Source organism: Megascapheus bottae, chromosome 25 (genome assembly GCF_031878675.1).
Source record: "Megascapheus bottae isolate mThoBot1 chromosome 25, mThoBot2.hap1, whole genome shotgun sequence".
Lineage (NCBI taxonomy): Eukaryota > Metazoa > Chordata > Mammalia > Rodentia > Geomyidae > Megascapheus > Megascapheus bottae.
The window spans coordinates 1,080,871-1,101,706 of NC_143533.1; the positions used below are offsets into that span (position 1 = coordinate 1,080,871).

General features: G+C 45.7%; 1 protein-coding gene across 1 annotated transcript in view; it reads left to right on the plus strand.

Annotated features, from left to right (window-relative positions):
• The first annotated feature begins 3,121 nt into the window (after positions 1-3,121).
• Positions 3,122-20,836, plus strand: part of Otoa (otoancorin) — a 60,790-nt gene continuing 43,075 nt past the window's right edge. The window contains exons 1-11 of the mRNA XM_090318670.1: positions 3,122-3,203; positions 3,979-4,007; positions 4,095-4,125; positions 4,221-4,248; positions 5,433-5,520; positions 7,580-7,711; positions 9,547-9,782; positions 12,627-12,730; positions 14,430-14,530; positions 16,843-16,982; positions 17,276-17,399. Coding sequence (XP_090174796.1) covers positions 3,122-3,203; positions 3,979-4,007; positions 4,095-4,125; positions 4,221-4,248; positions 5,433-5,520; positions 7,580-7,711; positions 9,547-9,782; positions 12,627-12,730; positions 14,430-14,530; positions 16,843-16,982; positions 17,276-17,399 — 1,095 coding nt within the window. The remainder of the gene's footprint in view (positions 3,204-3,978; positions 4,008-4,094; positions 4,126-4,220; positions 4,249-5,432; positions 5,521-7,579; positions 7,712-9,546; positions 9,783-12,626; positions 12,731-14,429; positions 14,531-16,842; positions 16,983-17,275; positions 17,400-20,836) is intronic.

Genomic DNA, 20,836 nt, shown 5'->3' on the forward strand with positions numbered 1-20,836 from the left:
ATGTACTGTGTTATCATTGTAGAAGAAAATGCTTGGCACATAGTCATACTCTGTAAATAGTTGAAGAATAAAATGCGTGAAATAATTACACAGTCATAAAAATGTATTATAGGCTGGGTGCTGGTGACACACCTGTCATCCTAGCTACTCAGGACAATGAGATCTGAGGATCACAGTTCCATGTCAGGCCAAGTGGTAAAGTGTGTGAGATTCTTGCCTCTAACTAACCATAGAAAACCAGAAGTGGAGCTGTGGCTCAAAGTGGTAGAGCACCAGCCTTGAGCAAAAGAAGCTCAGGGATAGTACTGAGATCCTGAGTTCGAGTCCCAGGACTGGCATGGAAAAATATTATGCATTATAGCTGTATCTGGTACTGACATATATGGGCTTGTTCTCTTGGCTAACTGTCTCAGCTTAGGCAGATTTCAGGGAAGACTTTAGTAAACACTTGAGATTTGCAGTGAGTTGCATTGGGCAGGCTTCGTGTGTATGTGTGTGTAAGCCTTTTTGGTTTGGAGGAAAAGAGAGTTTCTGAGGCTTGGGGAGTGAGGGGCAAAGGGGCAAAGCCACTGTAAATGTCTTAGATTTTATCTCAAGAGTAAATGGGAAGGAAAGTGACATGAGCAGCTTAGAATCATGAAAAGAGCTGTCTGTTCTAATTTTCTTATTTAAAAATCCTACGGAAGCCAGGCACTGATAGCTCTACCCCGAGAAAGATCTGTGAGACTTTTATCTTCAATTAATCACTGAATAAAAGCCACAAGTAGAATTGCAGCTCAGATGATAAAAAGTGCTGGCCTGGGTGTGTGGCCTTGTGGTAGAATGCTTGCCTAGCATTTATGAAGTCCTGGGGTTCAATTCTTTGTTACCACATACACAGAAAATGCCAGCAGTGGTGCTGTGGCTCAATTAGCATAGTGCAAAAGTGCTCATGGACAGTGCCCAGGCCCTGAGTTCAAGCCCAAGACTGGCACACACATAGAAACAAACCAACAAACCACACAGCATCTGTATACTCATCCCCTCTTTCCCTCCATGGCTGTGTCTTACGGAACTACAAAACATGGCAGAGCCATGGCCAAAGTACTTCCTGTCTGAGATTGTCCTGCAAGAGTTTTTCTCAGTCCTGTGTGAGTTCCTGTGATTGTTTCTGTGGTTTTTTTTTTCCTGAAGCTAAAGTCTCCAGAATTCATTCTTCATGGCTCTAGAACTTTCTCCTTGCTCAAACTCCCCCTCATATCCAGTGTTCTTTTCTTGGGGTCTGGCTGGCTGTGCTGATCTCCCCAAACTCTCCATCTGCTCCCTCAGCTCACTTTATTATATGCAAAGTTCAAATGAGACTTCAAGACCCTCAGTTAAGGAAAGCTAGGAAGTCAATTAAGCCACATGGCATCTGCCTCAATCTACCAAGATGGAGAATCAAAATCTTGACAGTGAAAAAGGGCCCCGGGCTTAGCGTGGGGTAGGGTTTTATAAACAAGAATTACAAAAGCTGGCCATGTAAGACCATTGTGCCATCCTTTCACTAGTGATTATTTAGAGACCTTTCAGCCCATTTATTCTTCACCATAAGCATTAGACATCATAACTCTCAGTAAGCTTGCCTGTAGTGGCACCGTACCCTGGCTATTTCCAATCAGAAGGCAGTGGCATCCCTGGTGAGTGGTATAGTTAAGGCAAGCAAGCAGATACCGAAGCAAAATGGAGATGAGCCTTGTGGTATTTGTGTAACATAAACTGATTTTTCCTCAAGGAATCCTGATCTTGGTTATCTTAGTGTAGCTGGAAGGCTAAATACCACAGAATGGTTTCTTTCCTTGAATCATCTCAGACAGTCTTCAGATCTTTCTGGGCCTTTCAGTTATAAACCTCTGACTTGCAGGCTCTTTATTCCTCCTCCTTCTTCTTTTTCTTCTGTTTCTCCTTCTCCTTCGGTTGGTCATGGGGCTTGAATTCTGAGCCTACACACTGTCCCTGGGCTTCTTTTGCTCAAGGCTAGCACTCTACCATTTGAGCTTCACATCTGGCTTTTTCTGTATATGTGGTACTGAGGAATTAAACCCAAGTCTTCATGTATGCAAGGCAAACATTTTACCACGAAGCCATGTTCCTAGCCCTCTTCTGTGTTTTGACATTGACCCCTGTATTACTGAATTATAAAAGCTCTGAAATCCTGCAAATGAATCCTTGAGATACAACAGAGTATGCTTTTAAATACTCCTGGTTTATAGAAGATAGGGTGACAACTAAGATTGTAAATAAGATCTGGGCATTACCTGTGCCTGTAAGCCTAGCTACTCAGGAGGCTGAGATATTAGGATTGCAGTTCAAAGCCCGCCGGTAGGAAAGTCCATGAGACTCTTATTTTCAATTAACCACCAGAAAACTGGAAGTGGAGCTATGGCTTAAGTTGTAGAGCACTAGCTATGAATGAAAGCTCAGGGACAGCACCCAGCCCCTGAGTTCAAGACCAATGACCAACAGAAGAAGGAAAAAAAAAATGGGATCTGGGGATTGTGATTTGAAGGCAGCCTGGGACAGACAAATCCATGAGATGCTTATTTCCAATAAATCAGCCTAAAGCCAGAAGCTGAGGTGTGGCTCAAGTGCTAGCCTTAAACAAAAGCCAAGTGAGAACGTGAAGCCTTGAGTTCAAGCTCTAGTATTAGGTGTGTGTGGGTGCACGCATGCATACATACACACACATAAAAACAGATTTCTGTGGCAAGCAAGGAGAACATTGAGCTCATGCGTACATGCACACACACACACACACGCACACACACACACACACACAGTAACAAATTAATAGTCTTGAGGGATTCTGGGTCTCTGTGTTCTCTTTTTTGCTTGGGAATGTTTTATTTTAGTTTTTGCCAGTCCTGTGGCTTGAAGTCAGGGCCTGTGCACTGTCTGAGCTTCTTTTCCTCAAGGCTACCTCCCTATCACTTGAGCCATAGTGCCACGTCCAGTTTTTTCTATTTATGTGGTACTGAGGAATGGAACCTGGGACTTCATGCATGCCAGGCAAGCCCTCTACCACTAAGTTACCTTGGGAATGTTATTCAGTGGAGGAAAGCAGAGCCAAAATCTCTTCCAGGCTCAATCCAGCCTCAGGAGAATGTCTCGGGCATTCTCCATTCTCCTCCTCCTCTTCCTGAGCCATGGAATGGCAAGTCAGAGAGTTCCGAGTTCTCGGCAGGGTAAGTCTTGATGCAGTTGCCTTCCGGGCTCTGCATACATCGAAGACAATGTAGTTGGCAGGTCAATGTGGACACGTGTTTCCTTCAGGTGCTTGGAGTGCACGCGTGCATTCAGTGTATATGTTTGAGTGTGTTCGTGTTTACACGTGTGCATTTGTGAGTATGAATGCGTGCATTTGCACATGTGAGTGCATGTTTCCACATGTTTGCATGTGATGTGTTCCTGCATATGTATCTTTGTTGTGTGCGCATTGTAGAATGCCAGGGATGATTTCAAAAGGTTTTTCAAAGTGGGATTTTCATACCCTGGCTACAGGCATCATTAAAATTCACTGAAAGAGATTTACAGAAAGTAGTCGGGTGCTGGTGGCTCACGCCTGTAATCCCAGCCACTCAGGAGGCTGAGATCTGAGGATCCAGGTTCAAAGTCAGCCTCGGCAGGAAAGTCTATGAGACTTTTGAGACTTTTATCTCCAATGAACACCAAAAAAAAAAGAGAGAGAGAGAGAGAGAGAGAGAGTCAGAAGCGGAACTATGGCTAAAGTGGTGGAGTGCCAGCCTTAAGCATAAAAGTTAAGGGGCAGCACCTAGTCCTCGAGTTCAAGCCCCAGGACTAGCACAGAAAAAAGGGGGTTGGGGGGGCGGGGAGGAATCACTGACAGCTTCCTTCATGATGGCTCTGATAGGCACCTTCCCATGGTGTGTGTGTGTGTGTGTGTGTGTGTGAAAGCCACGTAGTTCGGATCCAGCTATTCACACGTGGACTCTCTTGTAGATTTGCATCCACTGCTGCAAAACATGGTGGTGAGTTACAGCATCTTTTCATCCTGATCCTCTCTTCTGGGAATGTTCTAGAATGATTGTGCTGGATGCTCTCTCCTTGCCTTATAGGAAGAGATCCTGGAAGGACGCTATCTGAATGGTAATGTTCCCCCCCTACAGCTCACACAGAGTTCATTAGATCTTTCTAGAAGGATTCCTTGTTAAAGTTCTCTTTTCCTTTTCTCCCCATTGTAGCATTCCTGGATCTCCTCCAGTTCTTCAGGTGACCTGCCTGCAGGGAGGGGAAGAGGATTAAGTGTAGTGTGTGTGTGTGTGTGTGTGTGTGTGTGTGTGTGTGTGCGCGCACGCACGCGTGTGTGTGCGCGCTGGTACTGGGACTTGAACTCAGGGCCTTGCATTCTCACTGGGCTTTTTCACTAAAATCTAGAGCTCTACCACTTGAGCCACAGCTCCACTTCTGACTTTCTAGAGGTTTATTGAAGATAAGAGTCTCATAGACCTTTTTGCCTGGTCTGGCTTTGAACTACAATCCAGATCTCAGCTTCTTGAGTAGCTAGGATGATAGCCTAGATGCCTAGCAAGCATTATTCTTTTTTTTTTTTTTTGCCAATCCTGAGCCTTGAACTCAGGACCTGGACACTATCCCTGAGCTTCTTTTGCTCAAGGCTAGCACTCTACCACTTGAGCCACAGCGCCACTTGCAGTTTTTTCTGTGTATTTGGAACTGAGAAATTAAACCTAGGGTTTCATGCATGCTAGGCATGCACTGTACCACTAGGCCACACTCCAGGCCCAAGGCTGAGAAATTCAGTTCCAAGTCAGTTCGGGCAGGAAATCTGTGAGACTCTTATCTCCAATTAACCAGCAAACAAGCCAGAAGTGGAACTGTGGCTCAAGTGGTAGAGCATCAGTGTTGAGTGAAAAAGCTCAGGGGCAGTGCCTAGGCCCTGAGTTCAAGCCTTAGGACTGGCACACACACACACACACACACACACACACACACACACACACACCCCAAAAGTGTTTCTTGGATTTGTCGACTCAGGCTGTGATCCAATTAAACTGTGATCTGATCTTCAGACCTCAGCCTTCTGAAAAGCTGGGATTACAGGCATAAGCCACAATGCCTGGCTGGGTTTGGAGCCATTCATTCTCTAGTTTATGGTCCACCCAGAGTCTTGATTTTGTTTTCTAACTGATCTGAGGAAGGAGGAAGGAGTCACTCTCTTTAGCTTGCAGTCAACCAAACAGGCCATCATGGGAGCTGGAATCTTGCATTCAGCTCATAAGACTTTAACCCCCTCTAGAAGGGTGGGGGAGGTCTCCCATCATTGTGCTGGGCAGTGCCCAGGGCGTCCCTGGCATCCATAGCCATCTTCCTGCCCCGGGCACCCAGCTGCCAAAGTGCTGTTTGTTGTGACATCTCCCTTCTTTCTGTGACTGAAGTGCGCATGCGTGGACAGCAGACCTGCCCCACCGAGTCCTGGCCTACCTGAACTCCCACAATGCCCCCTTCACCATGTTCAGCCTGCAGGTGCGTAGCTGAGCCCCCCCCCCCATACTCTGTTTCCTTCTCAGTGTTCATGGGCTGTCAACTTAGAGAACAGGGGAGGGTGTTCTCTCTACTCATGGGCTGAGGAGAGAGAGAGAGAGACAGAGACAGAGATAGAGACAGAGACAGAGACAGATTCTATTTCTATAGAGAGAAGTCTCCTGCTTAGGTTTTCTTTTTAATTGTTACTTTTGTACTGGAATTTGAACTCAGGGCCTGAGCATTGTTCTTTAGCTTTTTCTTTCAAGGCTGGCATTATACTATTTGAATTACACCTCGGTTTCTGGCTCTTTGATGGTTATTTGGAGATGCTTTCTTGCCCAGGCTGGCTTTGAACCACAGCCCTCAGATCTTAGCCCCCTAAGTAGCTAGGATTACAGGTGTGAACCATCCACACCCAGCTTGTTCCGATTTTGTTGAGACATCACCCAAACCGTTTTGTCTTTCAACTTCCCACTTCTGACCGGGACAGGATATGTTATGGTGCCAGAATGAGGAGATCCCGAAATTATAGCCACCCCTCTCCAACAATTTAGCTTCTTTCTCAAATAATAGTGGAGAGTTTAAGTGAGAGATCTGGAGAATAAGGGTAGTTGTGTTTCAAAGCCATCCAGGGGCCTAGGTTCCTTTATCTGTCATTACATGCTCACAGGCTTTAAGGATGTGACTTAGAAGTTATTCATCCGGTTGCATTCCCTGCAGATTCTGCAAACACCCTGTCCCCCTCACATTCCTCTGATCCCCAGGCTGCAGGCACATCACACCCCAAAGGGGGCCATGTACCCAGCTGACGCTTGAGTTTGATAAACAAAATGAAACTGGATGTTTATTAGTCAGCTCCCTGTTGCTATCACAGACTACCCGAGGTGGAGTTCTTTCTAAGGAAATAGGTTTGTGGAGCTCCACAGTTTTAGAAAGGATCCTCCTGGCCTCCTGGTGGCTGGCAGCACAGTGGAAATGACATTACTTCCTTGCAAGGACAGGCTCCGCCCCTCATGACCTCCTATTGGGCTCCACCTCTTATAGGGCCCATCACTCTCCAACACCAGCCTATCAGGGACCGAGCTTCAACACACTAGCCCTTGGGGGTCAAGATACATGCAAAGCACAGGGTGGAGAGTAGAGATTTGGGTTCAATGATCAATCTTTCCATTTCTTCTTCTTCTTCTTCTTCTTCTTCTTCTTCTTCTTCTTCTTCTTCTTCTTCTTCTTCTTCTTCTTCTTCTTCTTCTTCTTCCTCCTCTTCCTCCTTTTCCTCCTCCTCCTCCTTCCTCCTCCTCTTCCTTCTTCTTCTTCTTCTTCTTCTTCTTCTTCTTCTTCTTCTTCTTCTTCTTCTTCTTCTTCCTCCTCTTCCTCTTCCTCTTCTTCCGCTTCCGCTTCTGCTTCCGCTTCTTCTGCTTCTGCTTCTCTTTCTTTTTCTCCTGGGACTTGAACTCAGGGCTTGGGCACTGCCCTTGAACTTTCTCAAGGTTAGCACTCTACCACTTGAGCCACAACACCACGTCCGGCTTTTCTGTGTGTGTGATACCAAGGAATGGAACCCAAGATTTCATGCATGCTAGGCAAGCACTCTACCAGTAGGCCACGCTCCTGGCCCTTCTACAAATAACAAGCATAGCACACTGATAGATAGCAATGTTGATTTTCAGCCAGTGCAGTGGGGCCTGGTGAGAACTGCAATTAACTGGATAGTATGTCAGACCATTGGCCCAGCTGTGCCGAACTGTGTCTTAGCCATGACACCGTGACTAGCACATGACATTGAAGCACTCCTCATCCACTTCCTCGCCTAGGCTGGCTTTGAACTGCAATCCCCCAAATCTCAGCCTCTTGAGTAACTTGGATCACAGGCTTGAGCCAGTGCTGGCAGCTATTGGAATAATTTGCAGGCGGCCTAAAGGAAACACACGGGATCCACTGGCAGTTTGGGGGACCCAGCAGAGAGTGGGGATGAGGTACAGGTTGGGCTGTTGGCTGCTGTGCTGACCAGATGATTGCATTACTCCTTGTCCACATCAACTCTGCCACATTCTCCATCCAGGCAACCATGGAAGATGACCTAGAGCAACTCTTGTACGAGCCCCAGAGGCTGCTGGGAGATCTGAGGGCCACCAGTGCCCAGCAGTTCCGCGTGGTCATGAAGAGTCTCTTGGAAGACAAGCTGGGCCGCCTGGTGAGGAGTTCCGGGGCCCCTGGGAGGAGATGAGATACCAAGGCTGGGAGGTGTTGGTTGAATTGGATTAAGTTGAGCTCATTCCTGAACCAGGCACTGGGCCAGCTTCTTCCCATGGGGGCTTTTAGGACTTTCACTCTCTCTGCAATTCATGTGTTTTGAGGTACTAAGAAACTAGAGGAGCTGGGTATTGGTAGCTTAGACCTGTGATCCTAACAACTCTGGAGATGGCGGTTCAAAGCCAACCCAGATAGGAAATTCTGTGAGACTCTTATCTCCTATTAATCGTAGAAAAAGACAGAACTGGAGTCATGCCTCAAGTGGTAGAGGACTAATTGGAGCAAAAGGCGCTCAGGGACAGTGCCTGGGCCCCGAGTTCAAACCCAGGGATGAGAGAAAAAAGAAAAAGGAATGAGAGGGACTGAAGGTCTTCTAGTGGGTTGCTAATCGCTTCTGCCAGTGGGCATGGAGGAGAGCCTGTCCTGTCCACATTTAGCTACAAAGGCATCACAGAGCAAGGACCCCAAGATTTGCCAAGTCTTGGGGACCCACAAAGGTGCAGTGTAGAGTTTTCTTTATTAGAGACAGTTTGATGGGAAATAGTTGAACCCTTTAAGCATTTAAATAACTATGTCCTTATGACTTCTTGGTTCGTTTTTACAGTAGATTGAATCCAGGGGCTTATGTACGTTAGTAGGCAAGCTACAATCCATCCCTTAATTGTATACTTATTTTAAAATTTGCCAATCAAGCATAATGGATACGACAAGCAGTTTGGTAGGAGAGTAATGAGTGTAAGTGTGTGTGTGTGTGTGTGTGTGTGTGTGTGTGTGTGTGTGTGTCCGTGCTGGAGCTTTAACTCAGAGCTTCACATTTTCCCTTGGCTTTTTCATTCTGGCTGGTGCTCTACCACTTGAGTCATACCTCCACTTCAGCTTTTTGTTGGTTAATTGAAGAGTCACACACTTAGTCTGGTGAGGTGGCTCACATCTGTAATCCTAGCTACTCAGGAGGCTGAGATCTGAGGATGGAGGTTTAAAGTCAGCCTGGACAACACAAAACCGAGACACTCTTATCTCCAATTAATCACTAGAAAATGGGAAGTGGGGCTTATGGCTCAAGGGTAGGGTGGTAGTCTTGATCTGAAGATCTCAGGGATAGTGCTCAGGCCAGAGTTTAAGCCCCATGACCTCCCCCTGCCCCCCACCCCCAAAAAGAGTCACACACTTTTTTGCCTGGACTAGCTTCAAATGGAGATCCTCAGATCTCAGCCTCCTGAGTAGCTAGAACCCACAATGAAATATCTTTTTTGGGGGGGTGGGTCATGGGATTTGAACTCTGGGCCTGGCCACTGTCCCTGAACTCTTCAGCTCAAAGCTACCATCCTACTCCTGGAGCCACAGCCCCACTTCCAGTTTTCTAGTGATTAATTGGAGATAAAAGTCTCATGTTCTTTAGTGCCTGGCCTGGCTTTGAACCTTGATCCTCAGCTCTCAGCCTCCTGAGTAGCTAGGATTATAGGCGTGAGCCACCATGCCCGGCATAATGGAACATTATCGTTCATCCTAACACTTGGTTCAAGACCCTCCAAGCGCAGATATTGTAGGAAGTTAGGATGACATGAAGCTCAGCCTCAGGACTTTTCTGCAATTACCCAGTGTGAGAGTTGTGAGATGTTCCCTTGGGTAGGTGGAGCAGGCCATGGAAAGTTCTAGAAGTTGCCCTAGGGCAGCATAGTGTTTCACAGTGATTCTGAGTTTCCCCACCGCAGTCAAGTGGGGTTCTCCCAGGCTTCCGAGTGGGGAGATGGCTCTTGGCTTCTTGCCTTTGTTTAGGATTCTGACAGCTTGGCTATTGACTGGGGAGAGATTCGAGAAGAAGCTTTGGGGTGCCCAGGCGTCAACCGCAGCCTCTTCGTCGCCACGCTGGAGCGCTGTTTCCAGGTGTTGAACCCCCTGGAGTGTGTGAAGGTGCTGGGCAAACTGCTAAGGGGGTCCTCGGGCAGCTTTCTCCAGCCAGAGGTGGCCCAGCAGTTGCCAGGAGACCTGAGGGAGGATGCCTTTAAGAATCTGTGAGTGCTTTCTGCCAGTCTCGAACCCACGCATTAGGAGCAGGGCGACATGGGCAGAGGGGAGAGCTGGGGGCAAAGTCTGGGCGATTGCTGACCAGGTACTGTCATCCTAGCTACTCAGGAGGCCCAGATCTGAGGATCGCAGTTCGAGGCCAGTCCGTGCAGGAAAGTCTGTGAGACTCTCATCTCCAGTGAACCACCACACATAGAAGAGAAGGATCCAGGACCAGCACACACACACACACACACACACACACACACACACACACACACACTGTAGAGTGGAGAGAGAGATCCTACCCTACCCTTGATTTAAAACTGTCTCCCAAATCTTAGCCATCTGGCACTCTCACGATTCTTGCCACACCTGTTTCAGGAATTATTGCATCTTTGTTTTTACAGAGGTCTCTGTGTGTGTGCATGTGTGTGTGAATGCACATGCACAAGCCTGTTGTGAAATGTTACCTCAGGACTTGGTTGCTATCCCTTAGCTTTTCGGCTCGTGGGCTGGCACTCTACCACTTGAATCATACCTCCACTTCCGGGCTTTTGCTAGTTAATTGGAGATAAGAGTCTGGGGCCCTCAAAGACTTTCCTGGGATCCTCACATCTCAGCTTCCTGAGTAACTAGGATGATGGGTTATTTTTGAGATAGATTCTTCCTTCATGCCCAGGAATAAACTTGGACTGTAATCCACCTATTTTATACTTCCTGGAAGGAATACACATGCCACTGTACCTACCCAGGTCTCAGCTGAGAAGGAGACCTACAAGTGTACTTTCTGGGCTGGCCTCGAACTGCTGTCTTCCACATCACAGACTCCCAAGTAGCTAGGATTACAAGTGTGAGCTGCTGGTACCCAGCTGTAAATCATCCTTTCTACTTAAACATGCTTATTTTAAAAATAGATATGTATAATGTCAGTCAATGGGAAAACAGTACCCTTTGTCTTAAGTACTAAAAATAAATACTGTGAAAAGTATCATTCATAACTAGCTACCTGATATCTTCGTCACAGAAACAGTGTAGAAAGGGGTCTTTCCTCACAGCGGGGCAGGGACTGCCATCTGGTTCATCTATGGTAGCTTCTGTCCCTGTCCTTTACAAAGCAGGAGGCCAAGGAGACTCTGAGGTCATTTTTGGTATTTGTGCTGATACTGGGGCTTGAATTTTAGGGCCTCACACTTTCACTGGGCTTTTTTTTTCCCCTCAAGGCAGGTACTCTACCATTTGAGCCAAACCTCCATTCCTGGTTTTGTTTGTTTGTTTGTTTGTTTTGCTGGTTAGCTGATAAGAGTCTTGTAGACTTTCCTGCATGCATTAGCCTTGAACTGCAATCCTTCGCTCTCAGCCTCCTGAGTAGCCAGGATTACTTGTTTCCTGTGGAGTCTTCCTCTCCAGTCTTGAGAGGACCCCACGGTATTCCACGTAGAGTGGAAATTCATTGTTAAAGTGGGTTCAGGTCTTTTGAATCCAATCTGTCCCACTCTTCTGCCCTTCCCTCATGCTGTCCTGTCCTGCCCATTATCCTCCCTCATTCCCACTCTCCTGTTACTCCCTTTCCTTTTCCTTGAGGATGGTACCATCATGTCCCTTCTTATTTCTCAGAGGAGAAAACAAAAGCCCAAGGAGACTAAATAACTTGTCTTAGGTCCAGCTTGCAGAAAAGATGTCAGCATATTTACCCTAAATGATGTCTGTCTGTCTGTTCCTGGGGTTTGATCTCAGGGCCTGGGCACTGACTGTCCTTAGGCTTTCTCAAGGCTAGCACTCTAGCACTTGAGCCACAGTACCACTTCTGGCTTTTTCTGCATATATGGTACTGAGGACTCAAACCCAGGGCTTTGTGCATGCTAGGCAAACACTCTACCACTAGGCCACACTCTTGGCCCTTTATTTGTTTATTTATTTATTTTAAAGAACTATGTCTTGCTATTACCCTGAGATTAATCTCTTGCCTTAAAAAAAAGAAAGAAAAAGGAAGAAAAAAAAAAGAATTTCTAAAGGGAAATCATTTTGTTTTTGTTTTTGTTGTAAACCGACTAGAGGGCTGTGCCAGTGCCTGATGCCTGTAACTCTAGCCACCCGAGAGGCTGAAATCTGAGGAGTGTGACTCAAAGCCAGCTTGGGCAAGAAAGTCCATGAAATTCTTTTCTCCAGTTCCCTACAAACCTACAAACAAACAAAAACTACTGGAAGTGGAGCTGTGGCTCAAGTGGTAGAGCACTAGCCTTGAAAAAAAAAAAAAAAGGGACAACACCCAGGCCCTGAGTTTGGGATCCAGTGCTGGTAAAAAACAAAACAAAACAAAACAAAAAACAAAAAAAGACCATCCAAAAATCTAAACAAACCCTCAGAGAAGACAGGGGTTAAGGATTATGTGGAAAAGCTAAGAGCCATGTGGCGTGCATAGCACATGTGTAACAATTTGCACTGCATTGCAAGAATTTGGGCTTTATTTCCAGCACCAAAAGAAAGTGTAGAAACCTATATAGTGTAGTAACTCTATGATTCCACTCTAGCGACTGTACCCAACACATACACAAAACGTGTAAATGAACAGTTTAATATCGTAGCATTACTTATAAAAGACAAAATAATCCAAATATCCAACAACCGATGGGGGGGAATAAGCCCTATGTGGTCAAATCATACAATGGAATATTATTTGGCCATCAAAAAGGCCTGCAGGTGATCTGGTATGTGACAACTGTGTGAACCTTAAAAGCGTCATGCCAGCTGGGAGAGGCCAAACGATGCTGAGAGGGTGCCCTGCTGTGTCCCTGTGGGGACCCTGGCTCTGGTGCCCTGGCCCCCCAGGGTAAGCTGCGTGTACCCCGCAGATCGGCTGTGCTGGGAGAGGTGTACGACCAGACCCCTGCTCGCGTGCGGAGCGCCTGCTACTCCTGGATGCACAGGGTTTTACGCACAGCCACGGTTGTCCCGGGTGAGTCTAATGAGGGGACTGAGTTCATTATTCTGTGACCCTTGTCACCCCCCTCGGTGGGGCTTCACCAAAGAGCTGATGGGACTTGCTTAGAGAATCTTCTAGTCCAGAAGTTTAGCCCTGAGCTTCCTGGCAATGGGAAAGTAGATCAGAATTTAGTTATTTGATGCAGAAGTTCTACAGTAGCTAAGGTCAGGGATATAAAAATTGGAATGATGGCTGAGCTTCACATTTTTTTTTTTTGGTTGGTTGTGGGGCTTGAACTCTGGGCCTGGGTGCTGTCCCTGAGCTCTTCAGCTCAAGGCTACCGCCCTACCCATTGAGACACAGCCCAATTTCCCATTTTCTAGTAGTTAATTGGAGATAAGAGTCTCAAGGACTTTAGTGCCAGGGCTGGCTTTGAACTGGGATCCTCAGATCTCAGCCTCCTGAGTAACTAGGATTACAGGCGTGAGCCACCACGCCAGGTTCACCAGACCTCTTGCATGGCTGTCATTTAAAGTTAGGCAAATGAGGTAGATTCTGCGATATGAGGTGAGAGGAAGGTATTCCAGAGAAAGGAGAGAGAGAGAGAGAGAGAGAGAGAGAGAGAGAGAGAGAGAGAGAGAGAGAGAGAGAGGGAGAGAGAGAGAGAGAGGAGAGACTTGCAAGTGCTAATAATAGTAATAATAATAATAATAATAACAATAATGAAATCAAGCATAAGAAACACATAGAGACCCTTGGACTGTTGATCAACTCTTTCCTTGAATCTTTTTTTTTTTTTTTTTTTTGCCAGTCCTGGGTTTGGCTCAGGGCCTGAGCACTGTCCTTGGACTTTCTCAAGGCTAGAGCTCTACCACTTGAACCTCAGCACCACTTCCGGCTTTTTTGTATGTATGTGGTACCTGGGTCTTCGTGCATGCTAGGCAAGCACTTTAACCACTAGGCCAAACTCCCAGCCCCTTTCCTTGAATCTTATGCTGACTATTAGCCAGCTACCTGCACAGGGCAACATAATAATCCATGTATTTAATGCATCGCAGAATTCTCTCTGCTTGGTGCCTAATTATGGCTAGCATGGATCTGAGTCTCCTGCCAATTAACCCCAAGAAAGTCATTCCACCTCCATTTCCCCCTGAATCATTCTTGCCAGCATCTAGTTGAGATCTGAGGATCACAGTTCAAAGCCAGGCTGAACTGGAGAGCCCATGAGACTCTTATCTCCAATTAACCACCAGAAAACTGGAAGTGGTGATTTGGTTCAAAGGCTAGAGCACTAGTCTTGAGCAAAATTGTTCAGGGACAGCACACAGGCCCCAAGTTCAAGCCCCACAACTGACATGGAGATATATATATATATATATATATATATATATATATATATATATATATACACACACACACACATATGTCTAAGGGGCATCTTTGGTTTGTGGTGATATAGTTACTGCTTATTAATTAAGGGAAAGCTAGAACTTAGCTTGGTTCTTGTTGAATTTTGTGGTGCTCTACCATTTGAACCACAGCTCCACTTTCACCTTTTTTCCTGGTTAATTGGAGACAAGAATCTCATGGATTTTCCTGTCGAGAATGGCTTGGAACCTTGATCCTCAGATCGGAGTCTCCTGAGTAGCTAGAATGACAGGTGCGAGCCCCCAGCAATTGAAATACGTGTGTTCTCATCCATCATACGTATTTATTTATTTTTATGTTGCAGATGACTCTGTCTCATGGGTTAGTGCAGAACACTTATGGATTTTGGGCAGATATATGGTTCACCTACCACTTGAAGAAATTCGGAAAATGAGTCCTGTAGAAGTAAGTTGGAAATGGCTGTCTGTATGTCTGCATTAGTAACGAGAACGGGGTGAGGTGTGTTGATATTTCACTCCCTAACGTGTCCTGGGTGTGGCACACTGGCCTCAGTTCATTATAGTAGCGGCTACTTCTTCCTGCTCCTCCCCCCCCCTCCTCCTCCTTCTCCTCCTTCTTCCTCCTCCCCTTCCTCCACTCCCCTCCTTCTCCTCTTCCTCCTCCTCTTTTTGTCTGAGATCTGGACTTGAACTCAGTATCTGGCACTTTCGTTGATTGGTGCTCTACCACCCGAGCTGCACCTCCAATCTCTAATATGTCTCCTTCTAAAGCCAATTTGGACCTGAGCACCAATGACACACACCTTAGCTATGCAGAAAGCTGAGATCGCAGGATCGTGGTTTGAAGTCTGCCTAGCCGAGAAGTCCTCATGCGACTCTTCAGAGAACCACTCAAGAACAGGAAGTGGCACTGTGGCTCAAAGTGGTAGAGCACTAGCCTTGAGGAAAAGAGCTCAGAGACAGTGCCCAGGCCCTGAGTTCAAGCCCCACCACCACCAACAACAACAAAAAGGAAAACTTGGAACGTGATTTGGAGTGGTTCATGACAGATTGGTGTTCCATTCCAGGAGCGCTAAGAAAAGGAAAAGAATGGTAGACAGATGACAACCCAGATTGATAGGAATAAACCCGATACAAAGGGAAGGTTGGAGGCTTTGTTAGTTCTCGAGAAAGTCAAGGTCAACAGTTCTTGAGCCACCACTCCTCACACACAAAAGCATGTTGAATTGCTCGCTGCTTCTGTGCGCTGCAGCTTCTCTGAAGAGCTGCCATGATTGGATTTGCATATTAATGTTTGCCTTGCAGCCTTGTATCTATCTAATGTGCCTTAAGTAACCAGCCAACCTGATTCTGTCCTGACACTGACATCGGGACCCTTTGGAAATCAAGCCACCTTCAAAGAAGGTTGTCAGTTCTCAGGACCTCCCCGCCCCCCGAAGAGAGCAGTGCTTGCCTCCCAGTCCAAAAAATAAAAGATCGTATCTCTGTCCTAGCCAGTGAGAAAAGAGATCACGCAAAATGACTGACTTGCTTACGTTGTTGACTGAATAATGTTTGGCTTTGGGCTGGAAGTTTGGCCTAGTGGTAGAGTGCTTGCCTAGCATGCACAAAGACCCGGGTTTGATTCCTCAGTACACATACATAGAAAAAGCCAGAAGGGGTGCTGTGGCTCAAGTGGTAGAGTACTAGCTTTGAGAAAGCCCAAGGACAGTGCTCAGACCCTGAGTTCAAGCCCTAGGACTGGAAGAAAAAAAAAAGTTTGGTCTTTAATAAACCAGAAGTGGGGGTGGGTGCCTGTGGCTCAGGGCTGTCATCCTAGATGCCCCAGGAGGCTGAGATCTGAGGATTGTGGTTCAAAACCAAGCCAGGGCAGGGGAAATCCCATGAGACTCCTTCTCCAATTAACCAGACAAAAGCTGGAAGGGGATGTGTGGCTGAAGTGGTCAAGTACCAGCCTTGAGTATAAAAGTCAAATGAGCATACTGGGACTGAGTTCAAGTCCCAGTACTGGCACACACACACACACACACACACACACACACACACGCACAGAAGCTTCAGTGCAGTAGCTCTGAGAGGGAAAGATTTTGTCTTTTGTATAGACAAAGATAAAACCCATGAGGGAGAGATAATTTTATGATCCCCTTCAAATAGAATTCTAGTGCATTAGAATCTGTTAGAAAGACAAGGAAAACGGATGAAGCCCTGTAGTCGCAGAGTCTCTTGACATCTAGGCAAAATGGACGAAGAGTATTGAGAAACTGGAGCGACTGTTTAATACAATTGCCAATTTATGGGCCAAGCTTTGTAGCAACAATGAGAAGCCAGTCTTTCCACCATGAGGGTCATTCATAAACTTGCTCCTTTAATTAAAAACAACAACAACAACAACAACCCCCCCAAAACCTCTCTGACTCTTCAAATCAGAAAATTAGTAGATTGTATCCCCTGACCTTAATAAGAACAAATGTAGGAATGAATGTGCCAAGATCAGCCTGGAACGAGTTGAATCGGTAGAATATTGGAATGTGAAACAACAGAGACCATGAAGGCATCAAGTTCAGAGCTGGGGACAAAAGCACTTGCCTAGAGGGGAGAGAGGGAGAAGGAAAAAGAGAAAGAGAGAAGGAATAAGGCCACTCAAGCAGGAGTCCCTGGGGGCGGGGCAAGAGGGGGGCTCACATAGGCCACCAGGATAGGGCCCCACAAAACCCCAGCATGGCCTAGGATGTCACCCTGACCTTCTCCACCCACCAGATGGGACTGTTCATCAGCTATGACAATGCCACCAAGCAGCTGGACACAGTCTATGACATCACCCCCCAACTGGCACAGGCGTTTCTGGAGAGGATCGGCTCCTCCGGCTTTGACATAAGGAACACTTCAACCATTCACAGGTCAGGGCCTGGGGCCAGGGGTGGGGGCTGTCTCCATGCAGGGGAGGGGAGGGGTCTGCTCCCCTCCCCCACTTCCCAAGAACTCCCTTATCTCCCAGAGTCTCAGTTTGCCCTTCTGTGAAATGGGCCCACGAGAACCTAAGTTTCTAGGATGGGCGTAGGAAAGGGTTCAGGCGGACACTGTCACCCCTGCCGTGATGGCGACCCCCGTGTGTATGTGTGTGTGGAGGGTGAGATTACAATCCCCTCTGATCTACTAGCCATATCCCCTTTCCTCTTTTCCCCGACCCCAGGCTGGGGCTGCTGGTGTGTTTCTATGATGACCCGGAGCTGCTGGACGCTGCGCTGGCTCGCGTTCTCCTTCACCAGATGATCAAGTGTACTGGCTTGCCTGGCTCCCGAGCAGCCGTCCAGCAGGTACAGCCGTGGATGCCAGGCCCTGGGCCTGGGCTGTGCCACTGGCCAGGAGACCGAGGAGCACAAGCTTGGCGTGGCCTGGGCTTTGGGAGCCTTCGACCCTGGGATGGTCGGAGGCCCAGTGTGGGGCCGGCTGGCCGGTTCGAGTTCTTCAGGCTCTGATCCTGGAGGTCATAGTGTGGTTTCGTGTAGTTCCTCGGGGTTCCAGAGCAGCCAGGCTGGAGACCCCTGAGTTGGTGGGGTTCTATTTACATGGAGCCCCAAGATCAGGGGCTGGACAGCTTGGCAAACGCAAAACATCTCCTCTCCTTGTCCCCCTTGCCTTGTCTCTGCTCAGAGCTCAGGTCTGTCCTCTTTCCTCTCTTCCCCTATTTTTAATTGAAGAATTTATTAACATTGATTCTTACATTATATTTCAAATGACATATTTAACAAATAAGTATTCAAGAAGGGAATCTCTAGACACAATCACTGGCACTTAGATTTTAGACCACAATCAAAATTAGGCTGAGGGTTTGTGTGTCATAGATACACATTAATCTATGTAATAAAACATTGTGTCTATAGAGTCATGGGTTTTTATATCTATGTAGTTGTGTTTATATTTCCAATACCATGTCCATAGCATTGAATATGCAACTGTTGAGTCTTCACTCTTATTCTGTTTGGATCTAATAGCCACATATTAAGGATACCATGCACCTTTTGTTCCTTAGGTCTTGACTTGTCTCATTCAACATGATTCGCTCTAGATTCATCCACTTCCCTGCAAATGCCATTATTTTATCTTGTCTGTTGGCTATGTAGAATTCCATTGTGTATATATACCACATTTTCAGTATCCATTCATCCGCAGTAGGGCATCTGGATTGTTTCCATCGCCTGGCTATTGTGAATAGTGCAGAGATGCACATAGCTGAGCAGGTGTCCTTATCATATCTTGGGTTATGATGTTCAGGGTAGATGCCCAGAAGTGGTATGGCGGGATTGTAGGGAAGATCAATTTTCAGTTCTTTAAGAAATCTTCACACTGCTTTCCAGAGTGGCTGAACTTGCTTACAGTCCCACCAGCATCTGTCATTTTCTGAGTTCAAAATCTTGGCCATTCTTGTTGGGGTAAGGTGGTATCTTAGGGTTGTTTTTATTTGCATTTCCTTTATGACCATGGATGACGAGCATTTTCTTATATGCTTTTCTGCCATTTTAACCTCTTTTGTTCCCTTGCCCATTTAGTGACTGGTTTGTTGGGTTTGGGGGGATTAGTTTCTTGAGTTCCCTGTAGATACTGGATATTAAGCATGTGCCTGATGTATTATTGGTAAATATACTTTCCCAGTTGGTTGGCTGTCTCTCTACTTTTGTGGCTATACTTTTATCTGTGCAGAAACTTTTTATTTTTAGGTAGTCCCATTTATCGAGTCTCTCTCCAATCTATTGTGATCTTGGGATTCTGTTCAGGAAGTTTTTGCCTGTGCCTATGAGTTCCAGTGTCTCTCCTACTTTATCATGTAGCAGTTTCATGGTTTCTGGTCTGACATTGAGGTCTTTGATCCATTTTGAGTTAATGCTTGTGCATGGCGAAAGGCTAGGGTCAAGTTTTAGTTTTCTGCATGTGGCTGCCCAGTTTTTCCAGCACCAATAATTGAATAGACTGTGTTTGTTCCACTGTATATCTTTGGCTTCTTTGTCAAATACAAGTTGCCTATAGGTATGTGGTTCTATTTCTGGGTCTTCTATTCTGTTCCATTGATCTTCTGGTCTGTTTTTGTGCCAATACCATGCTGTTTTTGTTATTATGGCTCTATAGTAGAGTTTGAAGTCTGGTATTGTAATACCACCAGCATTGCTCTTTTTGCGTAGAATTGTTTTGGCTATTCTAGGTCTTTTCTTGTTCCGTATGAACCTTTGGATTATATCTTCTATTTCAGTAAAGAATGTCTTTGGGATTTTGGTGGGAATTGCATTGAATTTGTATATCAATTTTGGCAGTATAGCCATTTTCACTATATTGATTCTCCTTACCCATGAGCATGGCATGTCTTTCCATTTCCTGGTGTCCTCTTTAATTTCTTTTGTTAGGCTTTTGTAGTTTTCATTAAATAATTCCTTTACATCTTTGGTTAAGTTAATTCCTAAGTATTTTATTCTTTTGGGGGCTATTGCGAATGGGATCATTTTCTTGATTTGGCCTTCTGTTTGTGTATTGTTGATGTACAAGAAGGCTACTGACTTCTGAAGGTTAATTTTGTATCCTGCCTCTTTGCTAAAGTAGTTTATTAATTCTAGGAGTTTGGGAGTGGAGCTTATTGGGTCACTCAAGTAGAGGATCATGTCAACTGTGAATAGGGATAGTTTAATTTCTTCTTTCCTTATGTGAATCCCTTTGATATCCTTCTCTTGCCTTATTGCTCTGGCTAAGGGTTGTAGCACTATACCGAATAATCTGTTTTAGAGTGTGTTCCATGTGCTGCTGAGAAAAATGTATAAAGTTTTGCCATTGGATGGAAGACTTTATATTTGTAAAGCCCAGCTGGGCTATGGTGTCATTGAAGTCAATGGTGTCTTTGCTTATCTTTTGTTGAGTTGACCTGTCATTTGGTGAAAGTGACGTATTGAAGTCTCCCACTATGACTGTGTTTGAACCTATCTTGTTCTGTAATTCTAAGAGAGGTTGATTGACGAATTTGGGTGCTCCTGTGTTGGGGGAGTAAATGTTTATAACTGTAATATTGTGGATATGGATTGTACCCTTTACTAATATGCAGTGTCCATCTTTATCTTTACTTTGTCTTTATTTTACTGAAAAGTTAATTTTGTCAGAGATTAAGATTGCTACTCCTGCTTTTTTTGCCCGGTGCTTTGGAGTGGAAAATTCTTTTCCATCCTTTCACTTGGAGTTTGTTTCTGTCTTTGGCAGTAAGAAGGTCTCTTGGAGGCAACATATGGATGGGTCTTGTTTCTTAATCCATTCTGCTGTTCTGTGTCTTTTGATTGGATTGTTCAGCCCATTCACATTTAGGGAAATTATGGAGAGGTGGGCAGTGTCCTCTGCCATTATTTATTTTTACTTCTGAGTTTCTTTCTCTCTCTTTTTCCCCCCTTTGTGTTTAGTGATTTTTAGGTGATTGCTTCTTGATGGGGGTTCTTCCTGTTCTGCAATTTGTTCTTGATTATTTGATATTTTTTGTAATGCTGGTTTAGTGTGCATGTAGTCATATAGCTTTTCTTTGGAATGAAATATTCTTGTTTCTCCCTCAAATGTAAATGCTAATTTCGCGGATATATCAGTCTGGGTCGGCAGTTGTTGGTCTTCAGGGCATGAATGATATTTTCCCAAGCTTTTCTTGCATCTAGGGTTTGCGTGGAGAGGTCTGCAGTGATTCTATTTTTTTTTCCATTGTAGTATAGCTCTTTCTTTGGTTTTGTGGCATTTAAGA